This window comes from Pomacea canaliculata, linkage group LG10 (genome assembly GCF_003073045.1).
Source record: "Pomacea canaliculata isolate SZHN2017 linkage group LG10, ASM307304v1, whole genome shotgun sequence".
NCBI lineage: Eukaryota > Metazoa > Mollusca > Gastropoda > Architaenioglossa > Ampullariidae > Pomacea > Pomacea canaliculata.
The window spans coordinates 11679675-11701658 of record NC_037599.1 but is presented as its reverse complement, the minus strand read 5'-3'; the positions used below and the strand labels follow the sequence as shown (position 1 = coordinate 11701658).

The window sequence follows — 21984 nt, the reverse complement described above, 5'->3', positions numbered from 1 at the left end:
TCCATGTTATGGATTTTTACGACATCAACAAAAAGCATTTCCGTTGTCCTCGATGTGTGTCAAATCGTCAAGGGTTATCTTCCGTCGGTTTAATAAGAATACATAGGAATGGAAGACGAAACACCCGTCATATATGGACTTGAGTTTCAGGTAAAGTTTTTTAAGCATGCAGACACTAGTAAATTTTCTTGTTTAAAATTTGTATATTAAAGCGGCAATTTGCTCTGTCACCACGGACGTTTATGATGCCACTGACACCGTTATAATATGGCATCTAGATGAAATAATCCACTGAACTGCACGTACATCTAATCCAATTTCATTAAGTGGTAGACCATGACATTGCTTATGAAAAACTAGCAGTAGTATTAATATCATGATAGAGGAAAACATAAAAACATGAAAAGTTTACAATGATTTCTTGTGGTTAACAATTTTTTTTCAGCAGAATTAATAGCAGAATACCATTTAGTGCCTTTGACCATACGGTATAGGCGGTAGATGCTCCAAACAAAGAAGACAATGGGTCTTTATGATGTAGATGAAAGCCATCTTTAGACTAGCACATCCACATGACCACCATCAGCTATACAGACAAGAACAGATGACCTTATTCAGACTAAGAACTAGACATGGCAGACTAAATCATCACTGGAGCAGAAAAATCCACCACCATGCACTTCTGCAGAGAAGTGGAGGAACCTGCAGAACACTTCTTGCAGGACTGCAAAAGCCTCCAATATTTTTGCATAGAGACTCAACCAAGAACAATCTCCTTAGAGATTTGTGGAGACTGTACAAGAGACCGTCACATTCAATAGCCTTCAAGTGTAATTTAAAAAAATAGGCAAGCAGAAAAAAAGAAACATGAACATCATATCCATTCTAACATGCCGACAGTAGTTGTGTAAATGTTAATGCAGTCCTCTTCTAAAGATGCATGTGATTTTGAAAGTAGGACAAGAAAATTTGGCAATAATAACCATGTCTGTGAATAACACAAGTTGTTCTGTCATGAAAATTGCTTAATTTCATTCTAAAGAATATTTGATCATACGAAGAAGAGATGAATAATGCACTGGCACCAATCTTGGTAGAGCCTTATTATTATAATGCAGGCATTTTCTTTGCCCCAGATTTACTCAATAACAAGAAGCTGTAGGAAAAGGTATATTTGAATGCAGCCTAAGATATAGCTGATCTAATCTTTACATTTTAATGTGTGTATGCAAGATATTTGGTTAACTGATAAATATTTGGAGTTGGTGATTAACAAATACAGATCTATTAATATTGACAATTTTGTTCATTGTTTTAGGCACGATCGCTGACATCCCAGACAGCAGAGACAGATAGAATAAGATTTTTGGTGGGAACACAGTCTTTACGCTCAGAGAATCAGGTGCTTTTTTTTTTTTTTAACATATGAACATGAGCATGTGATTGCCTTTAACTTTTTAAGTTTATCAGTAGCCAGACAGTCTTACTTAAAAGTGAAAATTCTTTATAGCATTTGACTGGCAGAAATAAGTATGTAAGAAAATCCTTGCTAACAAACCTCTGTATACATAGTTTCTATAGAAAACTACTTCATACAATACTACTTTTATTTTATTATCAATTTATGTTATGTTTCACTTTTTTCCTGTAAAGTTGGTATATTTAGCATATTGCATCAACACTCTGATGGTTTACTTTATCAAGTAAGAAAATTGTTTTAACAGGTTCATCACATTGACTTTGATGACGAGAACAATGTTATCAACAAGAATGTGTTCTTGCATAGGGAGGGAGAAGTATGGCATATCAGCTCATCTTCTTTTGACAGTTCTCTGCTAGCAACATGCTACAACAAAAGTAAGTTTAACACTAGCTTGTTATAAATACTAAATACAGACAAAATTTGATAATTTTACAGGCACATTATTATTATTATTATTGAAGGAGTGATGTTTTGTGTTGAATGACATTTAAATCCCATCCTCTCACTTTTTTAGCTAACTTTTTTTTACAGACTGTTCTTCAATGTAAATGTAATAAATTTATAACACCATCTTAGAATTTCATAGCTGATGTAGCTGGGAGAAGGGTGAGAGTTATAGAATACTTATTCTATGTTGTAAGTTAGATGTAGTATGGGCTTTCGAGGGGGAAAAATGAATCGACTAGTGTAAATTTTAATCATTCTGTTTTTGTTCAATAGCATCAGATACTAAATCAGAGCTGCATGCAGCAGTTTGGCGTCTTCCTGGTGACTATGATCCAAGTTCTCCAGCAGACGATCATTCTGCTTCACATTCACCACTTGAACTACTTTGCTGTTTGGATAGAGCAGAGCAAGATGTAAAAATGTAAGACTCACAATTTGATTGCTTTACATGTATTTTTTACTTTTATCTCCCTGCCTCAGAGAGTTCAGAACAATGCTGCACTCTTTGTATTCTGCAGCCGGAAGACTGATCATGTCACACAAATTCTGCACTGGCTACTAGGTCAGGCTTGCATCAAATTCACTTTGCTATAGTGTTGTTTGTGGCCTCATTGCTATCAATATGTTAGAGCCTACTAGCCAGGTAGGTCAGTTCTCTCTGTCCATGTTGATTTTCTCACTGTCCCACATATTAGACTGGAGAGATTCATTCTTTTTTTCCTGGCCCTAGTATTAGAATGTCCTACGTCTTTTTGTTCAGCAGGGAAGCTACATGATTTCCAGTCTGTACCTACTGCCCCTTGGGTTTTTGTAAAAAGTACTGAGCTTGTCTCTGTCTAGGTATATGCGCTATATAATTATTAAATTGAAAAGAACAGTAAAAAGCGAGGCAAAGGACATCGGAACTACCTGGGCCCAACTGAAGGGGGCTACCGAAAACCGGGTCCGCTGGCGAGGTGTTGCCCTATGCTCCTCAGAGGAGCAACAAGGAATAAACTAACTAAACTAATTATGAAATTGAGATCTATGCACTTCTTTGACATTTTGCATCGAGAAGTAAATATATACCGATAAGCAATTTTATTAAATGTTTTAAATAAAGAATAATTGATCGTCACTGGCAAGAATGGAATTATAAAATTAATAACAGTAACAGATTTAGTTTTTATAAGACAATTAAATCTGTGACACATAGGGAGATGTACTTAACTTTACATATCAATAAACTCACTAGAAATGCACTAGCGATAAGATAAGACTTTATTTATCCCAGAGGGCAATTCTGTTGCAGCTCAATTAAATTCATACACAGTGCGTCTTCGATTTGCAATTTCAGACCTAATATAAGTAAGATGTGCCATATGTGTCACATCGGTGAAAAGGATAGAAAAAGTTTCATTCCGAAAATGTATTATACTAGACCAGATAGCTTTAAACTACAGAGGCTTATGTCTACAAAAGATGAAATAATACTGTCAAGCCTTGCAAGTTTCTATATTTAGCAAAAAAAAAAAAAAAAAAAAAAAGAAAATGCATGCTACTCTATGCAGATATTTTTCATCTGTTGTATATCATTTTTTTTCATTTTTTCCATGAAATATGTTTTGTATGCAAACTCTTTTGAATGGGCCCAAAGGCCTAACAAATAAACCATTTGTATTCATATTCATACCTGAGTTGCTGTTTTGTTTATGGTGGGCTATTTGGCATATTTCACTCCTGTGACATTAGTATCCTCCTTCCAGGGAAGCTCAGTAGAGTATGTAATTGCTTGTTGCTGTTGTAATGAAATAAAAAGTTAAGAATTATGTACCTCTAAAATTTGTCATACTGTTGTGTCAAATTTTGCTGTTGCATAAAGTGTTCTATTGGAGGAATACTAAAAGTTTAAATAATCTTAATTCAAATTTTTATCTTTGTACAATCATTATATTGTCTTCAGTGTTAACTCAGCATCTTTTTTTCCAGCTCTTTTTGCTTCATCTTTAGTCATTTTTATTTATTGTTATTGTTCCTATTCTTTTCAGCTGTCCAGTTTTGATTTTCAAGTGTAATCATGCCCCTCACCCTTGCCTACTCTTCTTCTGTCTGTTATTTAGGGTCATGTGGCATCCAACTGGAGACAGTCATACCATTCTTGGGTTGTGTGAAGATCGAGTTGTCTGCTGGGATCTGAATGTTGCATCTTCCTCTGCTACTGTTAGTAGTTATATTTATTGTATACATTTATGTTGGAAAAAATCATATAAAAGCTGTTATAAATTAAGAAGAGGCAAACTGTCAGGATTTTCTTGTGTGACACCTTTTTCTTAAAATAAGAAATGATCTTTCTTTTTTTGAAAGAATGTTAGCACTGTGGTATCATGCATATTTTTTACAGCATCAGTCAAATGAAGTTGATAATAATATTAGGATTAGGACTTGGCTGAAATCATTGATTTTCTGGCATGAAGTCCTCACATTTTGAGAATTTAAACAACTACACAAAAATTCGTGGACTCTTTATGGCATCTCAGGCTCCCCACTCGATTGGTTTCAATCATATCTTTCAGATAGGACTCCGTTATAGTGGATGGCTGCATGTCTCCACTAGTCTCTATTTGCTCAGGAGTCCCCCAAGGTTCTGTACTAGATGCTATCTTCTTTATCATGCATACCAAGCCACATAATTCTCTCTATATCTGATCAATCTTTTGTTAACAACACTCAGCTCTATACTAGCTGTTTTCCTTCTCAGCCATGCACACTGCTATTTGGAGCATCCAAGATTGTATTTCTGACATTAGACTATGGATGACCCACAACAAGTTAAAACCATATGACGTAAAAAACCTTTACTGCCTGTCTCTGTTTGGGTAGGCAGTGCTGATGTTCCTTCTATTACTTCAACACGTAACCTAGCTGTCTGCTGACATGTCTCTTGATAAGCATGTTTCTCACATTTGTCGTTCTGCATACTATGAGCTCCAAAAGATCAGCTCCATTCACCATACTCTGTTCATCTCAACCACCAAAATCTCAGCTGCTCTGTCTAAACTAGACTATTGCAACTCTCTTCTTTTCTTCAAAAAGTCCATAACTCAGTTGCTTATCTTGTTTTCCTGGACTTGTAAATCTGAACATGTCACACCACTTCTTCTCTCTCTTCATTGTCTACCAATTAATGCTAGAATAAACTACAAGCTGTCAACTCTATGGTATGTTTTATTTGAAGACTCTTTCTGCTACTACTTTACTGAAGTCTTGTCTGTCCACACTCCTGCCTGAAACCTTCACTCGTTATCAGACTCCTACATTTTATCCCTTCCTCCCACAAAGACAGCCACATATGGACAACGGACATTCTCCCTCTGTGCTGCTAAGCAGTGGAACTCTCTTCCACATCACATTTGCTATTCGGACTCCAAGGCTACATTCAGCGCTTTTTGAAAACATCTGTTCACTAAGTACGATGCCTGAGTTACTATTCTTAACTCCTTGCAATACTGTCTGTCATGCCAACCATCATGTAGTGATTCCATCTTTACAGTTTACTGTTTACAGTACCTACATTCCTTCATACTTTGATCCATTGCTTTTCGGTTCTTCATCTTTATGTCTGTATATTTACCTCACTGTCCAATCTCTATTATCTTTCATTTATCGTGACTGCTCTGCACAGAGAGTACGACTTATCTTGGTCGTGATGCTGTGTCATAAGTACCTATTATTAAAAATTGTCTGTTTAGGTTGACCTTAACACACTTTTTGAAAGAATTATAGGGAAAACTAACCTAGAATACTAGTCATGGTGGGTAACAAACGAAGCCCTAGGAAATAATAATAATGAATGAATAAGGTGAATGCTAAAAACTTTTTGAAGATTAAAGTAGACACTTGAGAAAAACAACCATGTGTGGACAAAAATTTCAGATGTGTAAAGCATATTGGGGAAAAAATCTCTTATTTGTTCTAATAAGATTCTTTCCATTTCTTGAAACGTTTCATTTTTAATTGTGCAGATTACTGATTCTGTAATCTTAGAGAGTAAAGGACAGTTGCGTTTATCATGTGGTCGGTGGAATCCTCACCATAACTGTACTCACATAGCCACTGCCAATGACTCTACAATTCGTGGGTGGGACATGCGTTCAAAACAGTGAGTTCATGAACAATCATTATTTCTTATTATAAACGAAGAACATGTTTTGCTGCAGTCATGATTTATTTAACAAAAATGCCTGATTTTGGTTATTTTTGTTACTAAGAGATGTAAAGCTTTGATGTGCTATTTCTAAAGTGCTGCTGACATCAGATATGGCCGTAAAGTTTCTCTGCACTTTTAGTCATGGCTGCAGTGAGGGTTTTTTGGTTTTAAATTTGTTCCAGATAATCAGTTGAAAAGCATCAATGCTAGTATCAATATGTGATGACTTAAATGTATTGTTAAAGGAAAAAGATTGTTAATCTCCAGTCCTATGCTATAACCTGTGGAATAAGGTGAAATTACTTTTTTTGTGCTTTGGATAACAAATACTATCTTGCTTCATGCTATTTTTTGAAAATATTACATACACTCATAAAAACAAAACTTTTAGTGGTGAAAATTTAGAGCAATTCATGCATTCTTCATAGAAGCACTTGGTTCTGTCAATAAGTAAATGGAACAGAGCAGCATTATGGCAACTGGGAAAACTCTTGTATATTAGTAATTTCTTATGTTCATTAGACTGATGACTGTTCGATTTATCTACATTAGAATACACTATTTTCATGTTTATAACATACAGGCAAGCATACCAGATAGAAGGAGCACATGGACAGCTTGTGCGGGATCTGGATTTTAATCCTAATCGACAGTATTACCTGGCTAGTTGTGGTGATGATTGCCGTGTCAAATTCTGGGACACGCGAAACACATCAGAGCCTTTGAAAGTGCTTTCAGATCACTCCCATTGGTGAGCTTCTTTAAGCTAAGCGTGGATCACCATTAATTTTGTTTGTTCATTACCTGCAAGTTTTAAAGAAAAGTAAACCAGTTAACTATAGTTTTCCTAAAGCTTTATACCTCTCTTCTTCTTCAGTGATCTTTGCCATGCATTACACTGTCATCCCAGTAGCAACAAAGACTGCAGTCAGCCTGAGGTTGTAAAGTTGGGACAGAGATTTTAAAATTTTAAATAATTAGCAAGGGCTATGTTTATTATTGATTGCAGGGTATGGTCTGTACGCTACAACCACTTCCATGACCAGTTGGTGCTGACATCTAGTAGTGACAGTCGTGTCATTCTCAACAATGTTGTGACTTTGTCATCTGAACCTTTTGGCCATCTAGTTGAAAAAGAAGAAGAGAGTGAGAACGACGTGCTTCAGGAGAGGTGATTAAAAAAAAACCCACACTAGTGAAAGCATTGTGAATTTTAGTTTGCTTGCATTTATGCTCCTGACATATTAACCATCTTTCACAGGTTTGAAGTAAATTCTGTTTTATGAAAGTGTCTTGTTATTAGCGTATTGATGGTGTCGTTTCTCTTTTTCAGAAATCAGGAGACACCAAAAGATGGTGTGATTGCAACATATGAGGAGCATGAGGACAGTGTGTATGCTGTTGACTGGTCCACTGCTGATCCTTGGGTCTTTGCCTCACTTAGCTATGATGGAAGACTGGTCATAAACAGAGTTCCACGAGCAGAAAAATATAAAATTTTGCTTTGAAGACACTTTTTACAATAATCTTGAACTATGTGCAATAAAATTATTGAGAGAGTCTGTGTGTGCATGCAAGTTGTGTATGTGAGAGAGAATGAGTGTGTATGTGACAGAAAGGGGATGATATGTATGATCAGACTGTGAGAGTCTTGCAATGGTGTAGGTAGGAAGATGCTCAGCTTTGGGGGAGTGGGCACACTTCTTTCTGACAGTGAATGACATTAACATAATTACCTCCCCAGTATCTTTTTTTTTTGAGGGGACAGTTATGCCCCTGGTTTCTACACCACTGTTTTGTAGGTCTGGTAATTCAGGTGTATATTGCTGGAGCAACAATAGTTAAGATTCCTTGGAAGTATGTGCAAGTGTATAACCTCTTTTATTCTCGTTTACGCTGGTTGAATATAAGAACTGGCTTCCACACTAGTATTCTGTGTTCATAATGGTTGTCTTCAAAGAGTAGTTACAGTTTAAAATCTTAACATTATAATATTGTAAGTAAATGTTATTGGGCTGTGGCTTTTATTCTTTTCAAAAGTGTTTATTACAAAATTTTACTTCTTTTGTGTGCAAAAGATGTATCTTCATGAACCTGCAAAGCTTACATATATATTTATTTCATTTTGTAATCTAAAACACAATACTTCTGAAATTTTTGTTTAAGTCATCAGCAAAGGGCTGGCAATTCCTATGTCCACATTCCGCTCATTGTTATTATACAAACTTCCAGCAAACCTCAAGAGAATCTTATCTGTCATGCTTGTTGAGCTGATTGTTTTTTCTAAGCTCACATCTCTTTGTGTGAATGACTTGTTTCTTCATTGACTTTGTTTTGCCACTACAATAATTGAATTTATAAAGCACATTCATATGATGGAGGCAAGCTCAATGTGCTGTACTCAGAGGACTACAAATGAATAAACTGTTTAACATCTAACAAAGCACACAAACACTTAAGCAACAACATGCAGGATGATAATTGGGAAGTGATGAGCAAGTGAAAAAGCTACACAAGGTATCTATTAAAGAGGTGTGTGTGAACACCAGGCTTTACAAGTTTTGATGATTGTTACTGTTCAAAGAGAGCAGAGAATTTCAAATGGTGGGGCCTAAAAGGAGAGGAAACAGCCAAATTCTATTGTCAAAGTTGTAGCACAGATAGGGTGGTAATAACATATTTAAGAGACCACCATAGAAGTGATAGGGTGTCAGCAGCTTTGACAGGTAAGCTGGGACAAGGCCATAACAATAGCAGTACTGGGTGGCAATTGTACACATAATTTGTTCTAGAAAGGTACCTTTGTATCACATCTAGTGCATGTTTCACATAGCTGCCTCCAAAACCTATTAAGAATTAAGTCATTCAATCTTGTCTGCTCAACTATGCCTTCAGTTTTCTGTTCTAAGAATTCATAAAGTGACTACAAAATAGTCTTGAAAGCAATAACTAATGAAAATATAGAAAACTGACAGTTACATCAGCCTCGCTCTTACATACTGGTTGGTGTGGCACTGCAGAAATAAAGCACTTGTCATCAAGAGTGGTTTATTCTCCAGCATTTAGTATGTTTCTCTCTGGATGTGGCAGGTATTGCAGGGTGGGACTAACTTGCTATTAGTTGTTGACTTGCCATAGAGCAGCAACCAACCAGTTCTTTCAAATCCTACAATGAACAATTTATATATTGTAAATTGTCTACATTGATGTAGTGGCAGCCCTATGCTCCACTGGTGGTGATTAGGAAGAAGAAGAAATTGCCTACAGCCAAAGCAAAATATGCAACAGCTAAAATCTAGGCAAGCTTAGACTGTAGGTTGTTTATTGTGATTGAGAGGAAGCCAGTCTACAGTCGCAAGTACACATCCATGCGTAATGCTACATAAAAGATTTGAAACAGCAGTGATGCATGAAATACACAAAAAGAATAGTCCTGCCACTTGCATAACAAGATCCAAAAGTACATTATTAAACGACAGAAAGTTAATTGTAGATAGGAAGGACTACTTCATCTTCAAAAATAGAGTAATCTGCTTAAAACTGAGATCCATACCATATTCAAGTGACATTAAATAGGCTGCGAGGCCTAGAGAAATGATATATAGCCAGTCTCTACTACTACTATAAGATTGCACCTAATTAACACATTAAAAGTCACCTACAGGATTCCCGTCTTTCAACGACTCGCTGATGCAATTATGACGACTAAAACACTTATGATTAATAATAATGCAAAGAACGAAGGGATAGTATTAAAGTTAGTTCCGAACCTATAACGACCGTGACACATAACGCACAGAGGAGACTTTGTATGCGGAGCGAAGGATCTTACTCAATGGATACTGTGTGTGTGGAGTTCAAGTAATTCTGTACTAGTATAGACTTGCTATAGAAAAATCGTTTTGCTGAACTTTATCGACGTCTATTTCCTCAAACAGACAGCAGTCGTCTGCTAACTTATTTTGAACTTCCAAGCCACACAACTTCTTGGGACATGCGCACTACTAAGCAGCTTAATATTATGGGATAGAAAAGTTGTAGGCGCTGAATACGCTACGATGATAGAGAAAGGAAATGAACAAGTAAAAGATGCTTGCTGATGCTGTTTATTCGTGCATAGGATATACAATCGCAATGATTCTGCGTGTCATTGCTGCGGTTTAGTATACAGGTAAGAATATTTTTAAAACGCACTCTCACTTCTAACTTTGCCGTTCGATCTATGTGTATCGGTGGTCGTCCTTTCTTCGATACCATAAATTGCAGTGTACCATAGTAGCAGTCGTAATTTTTATTTAATTTTATTTAAATTTTAGATTTAACTGTAATATTTATTTTCTGTTGTATTAATGAGAATCAACGCAATGTAAAGAACTGAGGTTTAAGAGGCAAACGCAGGCATCACCACTTTATGAAAAGAAAATCCTAGAAGCTTTCATGGTTAACAAAAGAACTAATTTTGCAGATGTAACTAGGGCAGATTAAATATGTAATCAATCTTCTTTACTTCAGACTACAACAAACAATAAAAATTATATTCAGCCAAAGTAAGAAAAGTGCAAGAGCTACTTAACATGAATATGGATTTAAAGTTATAATAAGCACATGGTTCTAACATGTTTAACAGAGAAGTCTTGTCCTCCTTAACACACACACTATTTCCTGATTTTCCTGCATTTTCTGATTTACTTGTGAATGTTTAGATGATCCTTAGCCATAAAAAACATCCATAATTTTGTTATCTTGACTGGTCATTTTGCATTATTGATGAGATCAGTTTTTCTACAAAAAAACAAGGAGAATGTGCACATAGTTCTGGCTCTATAAAACTAGAGCAAGAAAAGTATATAAAGTTCAGATGAAGTGAATGTATTTATTAAAAGTGAATTTTTATCAAAAAGTGAAGGCAGTGCAAGCATAGTACACATAATAATAATATTAATAAATGCAAAATTTGTGAAGTGCATACTCACACTCCTAAGTAGTATGCTCTTAGAGCTTAAGAACAAGAATGAAACATGGACAGCATACAAGAGACAGGAAAACAAATAACATATGAACTATAAAAGAATAAACAACCATACTAAACGAAGAATAAAATCAAATATAGAAAACACAAAGAGGAACCAAATAACAAGAACAAGAGCTGAGAGTAACACGATATTGCAAAAAGGTGTGAAAAAGGACTTGCATTACGGGAAAGGTTGTTAGGAGTAATGTTTACGGAAGAGGTGCATTTTCAGTGAATGTTTAAAGGATTCTATTGTGGGTAGGTGGCGGATATGGAAAGGGAGAGAGTTCCATTGTTATGCTGTACAATAACAAAAAATCCTGTGGCCATGTAATATTTTAGTAGACTTAAAAGACCTAACATCCTCCAAAATGCTCTCTACTGAAGGGCACAGTGATGCCAAGATACACCCAGCTCCAAAGAAAGCTCAATAGGAGTAAAAGAGGGTTGCAGGACACTGCTTCATTTGTCCTTAAGGCTGACCTGAGAGCTTGACTTTGGGAATGAGAAGAAGAAACAGACATGTATAATATGATTTTTTTATGTGCCCGTTATGATAGCAATCCATAAAATTTGCACACATTTCCTTCTTACGTAGGTGACAACACCTTTCATCAGAATCTCTATATACAGGCAGATATTTAGTAACTTTGTAGATTGTAAATAGACCAGTGTTACAGTACTGCATCTTTTTAGCAAAGAAAAAAAATTCATTTTAAGAACGAGCTACATTTTCTTGTATGAGAAACACTATCATTATTATTTTAAGCATCTTTGGTACTCTCACATCTTTAGTACCTTGAAGATCATTCTTGATGATAGTATTTTTTTCTTTATTTGGTGCATTCACTCAAAATCAAATCTGTTTTAGTATGTAGAGCTTAGTTCCATTAATATAATTAAGAATATAGTTGAAAAGTCCCATATATGGTTTACCAGAATTTCCTTGGATTGACACTATATGTGTGATATGTGCAGACATGCAGAAGCATATTTGGATGTATGTTATGAGGCGTTGTGTATGTGCATGCATAAACATTAGGTGAAAAAGCTGGTAATTACACTGCTTAGTTTGTTTCTGTGATCTATCTTAAAACTTTAACATGAATGGCTTTGAAAATATGGTAAACCCAATATTTTAACACAACGTTTTGGACATTTGTGGATGGAATAGTGTAGGGTAGGAGGCAACAATAATAAAGAACAGATATGTGTTTTCAGTATATGAGTAAAAGATTGCTTTGTGAATGAATAGAAATTAGTATAATCTTATTGTTTTAGGAACTAATTAGTCATTCAGAAACAGAATCACTTGGACTACCCTTTATTTCTATTACAAGTAGTATTTTTATAGCTGCATCTTTTAGCCTAGGTTTTTTTAAATTAAAACCCTGTAAAAATTTCCTCTTTTCATCTTTTTATTGTAATGCACATGCCAGAAGACTTTTTGGCATTAATTATATTAATTATATTTGTAGAAATAGTCAACACCTTTCTGTCATCTGTACAGAAAATTCTTAAAACTGTTAGACTTAGTGTTTTGTGCAAATTTAATTAAAAAAAATTTTCTTATATTGTATGGCAAAGCTTAGTAAAAATCTAATCTGTAGAATTTCTGGTCTAATATCATCAATGCCATTAAAAATTGTATATGTCTGAATTAATCTCTCTATAGTCTTCTACCTTTTAAATAAATGAAGCTTTAAATAGTTTAATAAATGTACGTTTTATTTTATATTCTAATCATAATCTTGTTGCTCTCCTTTGGACCCTTTCTAATAATGCTTATAATAATAATATAATCAATAATTTAATATTATTTGTGAGCAACCTACATATGCTTGAAAGGTTCTCTGGTAAACTGTTAATGAACACGAGGACTGGTCCAAGAATACTGCACTGTCAGGGGTCCTGCTTAACAGGCCTGTTTTATTTGATTTCTCTGCTCCCATTCTAATACTGTTGAAAAATTTTCAGTACTCCTTGCAACTAAACTTAACATATTTCATATGCATTTTGTTAATCATTCAAATAAGCTAATCCAAAGATCTACATTGTAACTTCTTATGGTTAGTTGTCAAGATCACAACTGTTCCAGTTTTACTTTCAGATATACATTGTTGCATATAGTTATGCTTTATCTCTGGGACAGGGTGTTACCTTTTGGAGAAGGACATTTTAAGGAAATACCTATAAATCTGCAAAGTTTTAGTAATCCAAATCCCTGTTATTTAGAAAACTTCATTCATCCAGTTGCAGAACTAGGGCACCCTACCCCCATTCCTTGTATTTTTATATTGCCTGGTCTAGGATTTAAGGGATTTGAAAAAAAAAATCATTGCTCCTGTTGCGCTAACTGTTTGAGTTTGGGTTCGATAGCATTCCATCAGGCTGCTCCCTCCCAGAGAACTTTGGTGGTATCGATAGACGTACAAATCGACTGCAGTAGTATGTGTCGCGCTGTTACGCTACCATTGCTGTACTCGTTGAGAGTGCCACATCAGCTAAGGACGATCGATTCCCCGCCCAGCCAATGGGTAGGCTTGAAAGCAAAGCGTATTATGAAGCCGACGGCACAAAGGGCATACTACTTTTCATGCACCGCACAAGCCAGATGTGCCCTGGGAGAGTCGGGCAGCCTGAATCAATGCAGTGGTTAGCGTTGGGGAGCCCCTGAAAGTGCCAAACAAAGCCCTTCAAGGGGTATGAGCCAGCACCTGGCACGTGTCTCTCTTAAACAAGGGGTTTGCCGGTGTCACCGCCAAACGCAGACGCTCCCTCACCCACCCCCAAAGCGCTCACCCATAGAAACCTGCACGGTGAGACAAAAACGCCCCCTCCCCCTTCTCCCTCCTCAGCCGACACCGGCGTAATGACTGAGGGAGATATGGAAGACTAGCGGTTGCATGGGGTGGGCGCGTGGCTGGAGAGGGAAGCCAGGTTATTGATCTGTCTGAGTCTGGTGCTGCTGATTAATTATTAATGGCGTTAGCTGGAATCAGCTGCTACTGCCGCCGACGCTGCTGTCTTGGTGAACTTAGACGCTGGGACTTGCAGAGGCGAAGGTGATGACAAGCCAGGGATGTAAAACCCACAGACTGTTTAGAGATACTAAAGAGCGTGGGGGTTGATAGAAACGCGAGTCCACCATGCACGACTGTCGTCTGCTGCTGGAGCCTGTCGCGTACCAACAACTCTTACTCGGGGTTCTGTAGGAGGTCAGGATATTGACTTTTCCAACTTACTTCTTTCTTGACAGCGGTGTCTGTGGTCTTTCAGGGTGGCTGCAGTCAGCGTATGTGTGAAACTGCCGGAACGATTATCGAGGGTTTTTACCATACACCTACAGCCATGTCTGGTCGCAGAAAGCAAGGTAAGGCTTCGCACTCCACCGAACAGTTCTCGACTGTTTAATATTCCTGGCTCGTGTGGTAGCTAGTTCGATGGGGAGGGTCAGGGTCAAGTCTCGGGCCTGTCGTCTCATCAGTGTTTTATAATTTCTGTCTGAGAAAGTTTTCCAATAACTCAGACATTATGCTTTTTTAATTGATTGCAACATGGGGTTGCGGCCTTACTTTAGAATATACAGATACAACATTTCACTTGACTGGAAATATTTCATTAAAAAAAATTTGCTGAGTTTTCGCTTGAGCAAGAGCGCCATTTTTTCCTCTTGACAATTTTAATGAGTTTCATTATATATATTTTTTAAATTACAGTTTTAAAAAGTTTCAAGCAGCCACTGTCATTTGAAGAGTCTAAGGCAGTTGAAGAGTTTTTTTTTTTTTTTTTATAGTATTCATTGAGTGTGAATGAAGATTAATGCAGTAGCAATTTTTTTTTTAATAAAAAAAAAGGTGTTTGGAAATATATGTCAAATGTATCTGTGATGCAACCTGAAGTCTGAATTGTTAATGAAACCGGTTACAACAGGTTTGAATTAGAGACTTATATTTAAGATTTACATTTGAGTATATTACTTGGATTATCCCCTATAGCTTAGAAACTGTGTACAGTTCTCACGCTTCTTGTAGCTACTTAACCAGTGACAGGCACTCAGTGAGACAAATTAATCAGTGACCATTTAATTTGTGAAGGTATTAAGGTGTTTAAATGTTCATCTTTTGAGATAACTTCAGTATTTATTCATTGAACAACAATATATTCTGCTGAAAGATTGAGACTGAGACATGGTAGTAGTGCAGGGGAAGGGGGTAAGGAAGTGAAATAAGCTTTGGGTTAGGTAGGGAAGTCATGTGGATAAAGGTTTTAAATGTTTAAAATAAAAGGTGGGAAATCAAAAAGAGTGGGGGGGGGGGAGAAATAGAGAGATTCGGGGAAAGAGATTATTAAAAGAGAGGGAAGGGGCTGAGAACGAAACTATTAAAGAGGCAAGTTATTATTCTGAGAGAGATATTGAAATGTCTGTTAAAAAATAGAGATGGAGAAAATAAATTGGGCGTTGCAATCATACTTCATAAAAGGTTTTTGGGATTAATTTTCTTTTACATTAATGATAGTCATAGAGGGGTAGGGTTGCTCTTTTATAGAGGCATGTCTTTTTAGCAATGAGTAAAAACTTGTTTGCTTTTTTCATTGTCAGGACTTGTCATAAGATCTAATCATCCCTTGTGTGCATAGTTTCATTTATCATGTAAAATTACATGGTGGTGGATGACAAGAAAAAGTATTGTAAAGTGATGCTTCATGCACAAAGAGCTTTCATTCTTTCATTTTTGTTTTTGCGCACAGTTAAAAATGTTTATTGTACTTTAAGTTGCACTTGCAGTTTAATGTACTCAAGTTTGGTAATTTTTTTTTCCCCTTAAAATGGAGAATTAAGACATGAAGTCAGTATTTTAGAGATGTATAAAGGTTTATTTTGACCAGATTATCTAGCCTCTAAACCTTTTCACGCTCGAGGGCTGCACTGGACTTGATATAAAATCTTGCGGGCCAGAATAGGGCAGCTTTGCCAGGATCATGACGTTAAAATGAAATTATGTTGTTTCTGGTTAAAATGAGCAGACTGGATGTGGCCCGTGGGCTGTAAGTTGGGCACCCCTGATCTAGCCAATCTAGGATTTATATGGTGTCATCTTTAAACTCTTGGTGTCAGTTGCAGTAGCAACATCTATATTTACATTCTCAGTTTTGTGTTTAGGTCAGAGCTACGTTTAAGAACAGAAAAATGATTTAAAAAAAATTAAGATTCATGGGCTGCTGTCAGTGGAAAAGATAGTAATATGTTTACAAAGACCCATTTACTATAGGCAATATTACCTGTATTGGAAGCTGTAAAAGATATTTCATTAGGCAAGCAAGACAACATGTGAACCAGCACGTGATTAAACAGTGGCCATATAGGACAGTATTAATTGCATTGCAGAATAAGCATGCACAATTATGATTTAGGGAGGCGGTATTTGTTTATTTTTATTATCTGGGATAATGTGGCAAAACAGAATTGCTTTCCTTTGTTTTGTTGCTGTGCACATGTAGCCTCAAATGGATTCTGACAGGTCAGGCCAGGCCAGGTGCCAGGTGGGCCTAAAGTTTAGGGTGAGGGAAGCCGGTGGCGGGTGGCACTTCTGTGCCCATCTGCCTGCCTGCATGACGCAAAGGGGTCATGGGGGGAAGTTGAATTAATCAGCATCTGCTGTTCTGGAGATTGCACAGGGCAGGTGGCTGCACACTGTACACTGATGGGTGTATTGAAGAGTTTCTTTGTCATGAATTGGGTTTTTTTTTTTTTGGAGAACATTAGATGCTGCTGGAAACTTAAAGAGCCATTTTAGTGTTTGGACTGGGATTGTAGTACCGTTTGTCTCAAAATCAGCATCACTCAGAAGTGAGCCTTGACTATCACAACATGAGATACAATTTCACAAAACCATAGATTAAAAATTTAGCTTAGAAATGTTATCTGAGCAGATGGCAGAAAAAAATAATGGAACACAGGAGTGACAATTTTAATGGTCATGTTAATTTTTCAATGAGCAACAGTTTTTCCACATTTGGCTTAGCCTTGTAAAAAAAAAAAGTATGCAAAGTAAGCAGGCACAATTTTTTTTAATCAAAAATGGTCACACACATGTATTGTTAATACAATTTTCAAAGCTTGCAACTTATTAGTATAGTTTGGAAAAGATGTTCAGTTAATGTAAAGAAGTAAAAAATGTGCATGAAACGTTGCAGTTTGTTTTATCTCCAGAATTGTCATCAGCACCTTCTAATCCTACATCAGCATCTGGGTATGTAGTTCAGTCGTAAGTTAGCTGAGTACATGTTTATATAAAAAAATTATTTCGCAATGCTTGTTGCTTCTGAAGGTTCTAAAGACAAAGATGTAAAAGTTGCTTATTCTGCAAGTATTCTTTTTAACATCTTTAGCCTGCAAGTATAATAGCTGCCTTAATTCTTAGATAGTACATTTTATCCACATATATATCTGTAAAGGGCACCTGTTGGTCCTAGATTTTAGCTGCAGGGACAAATTCTTGATAAATAAATACAGATATCTGCAAGTGAGATCAGCAAAGTTCTGTTGGTTATTTTTGTTAATTGAATATACAGACAAGAATAATGCATTATAATGTACATACATCCTTTGAGCAGAGGTGTGATGTCTATGACACTTAAACTTGTCCTATTATATCTGTTTTAGATTTATATCAGCTTAAATCATTATTTTGCTGAATAGGTGCAGTTTCCCAGGTTGCAGTGGACAAGGTCACATCTCCAGCAGATACAGTAGACATAAAACGTAAGAGGAATATAGTCCTTTCTATTACAGATCATGAAAATTTACCAAATGCTTACCACATGAAGTTAAGTGTTCCTACAATGAGAGTTTAAACGAAAAAAAGTCCCCCACCACAAACTATAATTTTGTAAATCTCATTGTATGCCAGAGAGGAAAATGTTGGAGAAGGTGTTATAGATTATATGATTAAATTAGCAAAAAAAAAAAAAAAAAAAAAAATTGGAACCAGTAAACATAATCACCTGAAATTTACTCTCTAGAATGAGCTTCTCTCTGTTACAAGTAATGCATAATTTGCTTGTTTTAACTGATTTCCTTAAAACAGGATGGCAGTTACCTTTTTTTTTTTCAGAGGTAAAATTAACTGCTGATTTTACAGGGCTTTTGCCAGTGCTTGTGTTTTACTATAGTTTTCTTTATAAGAAATCTGATTTAAGTAATAACTTTCTTGGTGTTTTTAAATCTGGGGGATTCTGATATTTAAGGAGAGCAAACTGAGAGTTGGGCCTGCTAGATAGATATAAAGTGTGCTGGTTCAGATATTCATTATTTATATGCTGTTATGCACGTGAGTACTTACACATATCAGTTATCTACCTTTTTAAAGATATCTGGAAGTATGTCTGCTTAAATGAGAAAAAATGTGAATAACTGCATTTTTGTACTTTGTATGCAATTAAACCAGGATCTTTTTCTGTGTAGAATAGGTACCCATGATCCTTGTTAAATGTAAGTCAGATGTTTAGTGCGACAGGCATGCAAAGATACGAATGTATGACTTGTTCTGCAAGAGCAGACTTGCACTTATGCTGCATTGTTATTTTGTTTTTGCTAAGACGCTTTTTTTTTCTAACAGTATCTCGTCTTGTCCAATGGCTGCTGCAAAAAAACGCAAAGCTGAGAAGGAAGATAAAGAGCACCCAGTTGGGAAAAAAATCAAAGAAGGAAAAATTCCGGAGTCTGAATGTCAGATTAATGAAGAGTTGTTGAAGACCGATGAAAAAGGTGGTGATGAAGAAAACACTGATGAATGTTTTCGAGAAGCTGCTCGAGGTCTTCGGTCGCTTTCAGGAGATTTTGAGGAACAGCATTCTGGAGCAGCATCTGAAAATAATTCCATGGAAGATTGTAGTACAAGACTACAAGCTGAGGTCAAAATAAAAGAGGAGATAATTGATGATCATTTTGAGGATATTAGTAGTGCATCAGCAGGGACATGTGCTCAGCCTGCAGCAGATGTTGGGGCTTCATCTGCTGAGGTGGAAGGTAAGATTGCTGAAGATGGAAAAGATGCAACATTAGAAGTGAAGGAGGAGTCTCCTGAAGATGAAGTTGATGGTGGAGATGAGGCAGACATTCTGCTGAGAATTCAGAAGCAGTGTGCCAGCATACAGAGCCAGGCTAAGTGCAAACCTGGTATGTGTGAAATGTCATCAGTTTCTATTGCAGAGGAAGAAAATTTGGAAGTAGAAGTTAAAACCAAAGAGGAGGAAAAAGAAAATGATAGGGGTGATCCCTTGTCAGACCAGTGGATGGTGGATAGCGAAGTTAAAACTGTTAAAACTGAGTGTACAGAAATGAAGGTTTTTTCTGAGACTATCAAGAAAGAAACAGACAGTGCATTAAATTATGGATCTCATAGTACGAAAGAGGAGAAACAGAATTTTTTGTCTTCTGATGTAAATGCATGTGTGCCAAACCAACCCAGCAACTGTAAGACAGAATGTTCCTATCCTACAGGCATGAATTTACTGCAGGAGACAGAGGATAGAATTAGTGCTGCCACAGCTTTGACAGCAGTTGGTCAGCCGGTGCTGCTACAGCAACAACAGCAGCATATACAATTGCAGCCAGTGCAAGGACAACAACAAGACACACAGACAATGATGCAGACACCACTTGTGCCTGCCCAGACGCTCATCCAGCTAGCTGCGTCAGCACCTACTCATAATCAAATGCCCAATGGCCATATGACCATGCCTACTCTTTCTCACACCATTACACCATCGTCAGTGACATCCTCACAAATCTACATGGCACCTCATGCACAGACATCCCCCACTACCACGACACCCATGCAGAGCCTGCTGCAAGACAATAACCTTGAGGCTGAAGAGGCAGCGGCCTTTGAAGTGTTGGCAGAGTGGAGTAGCATGGCCTCTGCACAACACCACATCAGCCTGTCAACGCAGACTGATGATGAGCGAACTAACGACAGCACCTACAGTTCCTGTAGCAGTGGTGCAGACAGCAGCTTCACATCTGGCAAAGGTTTCTCTTTTTATGGTAAAATTGTCTTTGTCGACACCCTGAGAATAAGTAGTGGGTGGGAGGAGGTAGATCTTGGATATGAACCTGCGTCAGGGAGTAAAAAAAGCTTTGCTTAATGTAATTCTTAGTAGTTTTCTTTGTGTTTCCTTTCATGTTTGAAGGCTTTAGTACAAACCAGTAAGAAAAATCACTTTAATGCCAATGTAGTATGCTTGACTGTTTTGCTAGAAGCAGTGCTCGTGTACTTTGCAGTAGTTAAAGAAAAATTTATTAAACTGCATGTCTAAAAGTCATATAAGGTCTTATTAAATTATAATTGAGTTATCACAGTATTTCTGACGAACTTGTTTTTCATGTGTTTTTCTAGAGATGGGGGCTCTGCATTCTTTGGGTGAAATATATTTTAGTCCAAAGGAAGAAAAATTGTTTTCTCATAAGTTTTTAAATAATAAGATTTAAATGTATGTGGGAATGGTATACTGCCTTATTTATTAAGTCTATCCATTCTGTTTATTGTGCTGGAGTGGGTGAATGTGTGCAAGTCTCTGTGTGTGTGTGTGCATGCATATGTGCATATCTATAAATAGCTATATGATTGCATTCTTGTTTCCACATTTTCCTACCAGATATTTTGAGAAATATTTGGTTGCAACAGGGTTTAAATCTAATTTTGCAGAAAGCAAATGTCCCACTCCTGGGTGTGATGGTTCAGGTCATACAACCGGATTATATTCTCATCACAGGAGGTAAGGATTTTTATTTCTTGTCATTTTAAATAAACTATGTAATGTAGCCTGCATCTTCAGAAAACAGATATTGAAGAAAATAAGATGAAGTTTAGTTGACTGAATGTTTTGTCTCACAATTCATTTAGTTTTGGCTTTTGTTCACCATATTTAGTTTCAGGTCAACATCTTTCTTTTCTTTATATTGGTAACGTAATATTTTGTGCATAATTTAGTCAATATCTTAAGAGGCCAGTAAAACTGCTTCGCTCTGCTCTAAAACAAAATAAAGCTTAACAGCTTGGTCTGATCTCTGGTCTTCATCTTTCTTCCCAGTAAAAAAAAAAAACAATAAATTTATCAATATGGTTAGATGATGTTCAAGATAAAGCCCCAATTTACTGCACAGAACAAGAGAAACTGACAACAATAAGATTTAAATGAAGATATGTGTGTAGACACATTATTACACATTATTATGGTTGCAAGGTCAAAGTTAGAAGAGGTAAGAGATAGCATTTTTACTTTTTAATAAGACAATTCAGGTACAGGATGCCTTTAGTGAGGAAAGTCTTTGTAACTGAATTAGTGTGGGCAAAAGCAAATTCAAACCATGATGTGATCATTGATATACTAGTGTGTAATGCTAACAGTAATGCTAAATGTTCAACCATTTCATTCATCCCACAATTTTCCACTTAGTTTCTGAACGCTGTCACTGAATGTTTGGCAGTTTTTTCTTTTCTTTTTTTAAGTAGATAGGGACTGTCATCAGCCCAAGGGTATGTGGAGAGTATGCTTTGCAGTTAATTACTGTTTTAATGACTAATAGTTTAAGAATTTTGTTATATACTCTTTGCTTTATTTTTGTATATTAGTTTGCAGTAGTGTCAGATCTGATAAGTTATTTTTCTGCTTTTATACTCTATACATAGAGGAACAGTTTTACTAACTAGTGAATAATTTTAATGTTTAATGACTAATGATCATTTGATGTACATTTATAATAAACATTTATTGATCTCATGTTTGCACACCTGTGTGCACATACATTTGTACATTTTAATACCATTTTTTTGTGTTTCTGATGGTTAT

At 36.4% G+C, this 21984-nt stretch overlaps 2 protein-coding genes and 1 long non-coding RNA gene across 8 annotated transcripts in view; 2 read left to right on the top strand and 1 right to left on the bottom strand.

The window, feature by feature from the left end:
• The first annotated feature begins 18 nt into the window (after positions 1-18).
• LOC112573064 (EARP-interacting protein-like) lies at positions 19-8358 on the top strand. Its single transcript, XM_025253066.1, has 9 exons — positions 19-150; positions 1319-1402; positions 1725-1857; positions 2204-2351; positions 4030-4129; positions 5932-6068; positions 6700-6867; positions 7126-7287; positions 7450-8358. Exons 1-9 carry the CDS (start codon positions 109-111, stop codon positions 7622-7624), a joined length of 1149 nt encoding a protein of 382 aa, XP_025108851.1. The 5' UTR covers positions 19-108; the 3' UTR covers positions 7625-8358.
• LOC112573068 lies at positions 7865-10019 on the bottom strand. The gene is made up of 2 exons (XR_003101142.1): positions 9887-10019; positions 7865-9282 (listed from the first exon to the last, which is right to left on the bottom strand). It is a non-coding gene; the product is annotated as an uncharacterized LOC112573068 (long non-coding RNA).
• Positions 10020-10135: 116 nt separating this feature from the next.
• LOC112573059 (myelin transcription factor 1-like protein) overlaps positions 10136-21984 on the top strand; it is a 33208-nt gene continuing 21359 nt past the window's right edge. For 4 of the 6 annotated variants that reach the window (XM_025253054.1, XM_025253052.1, XM_025253050.1 and 1 more), the window contains exons 1-6: positions 10137-10287; positions 14407-14500; positions 17342-17381; positions 17831-17893; positions 18750-20179; positions 20841-20910. In XM_025253054.1, coding sequence (XP_025108839.1) covers positions 14425-14500; positions 17342-17381; positions 17831-17893; positions 18750-20179; positions 20841-20910 — 1679 coding nt within the window. In that variant the 5' untranslated portion in view covers positions 10137-10287; positions 14407-14424. Of the gene's footprint in view, positions 10288-14406; positions 14501-17341; positions 17382-17830; positions 17894-18749; positions 20180-20840; positions 20911-21984 lie in introns of all 6 variants that reach the window. The other 2 variants (XM_025253051.1, XM_025253049.1) reach the window with 2 other exon arrangements.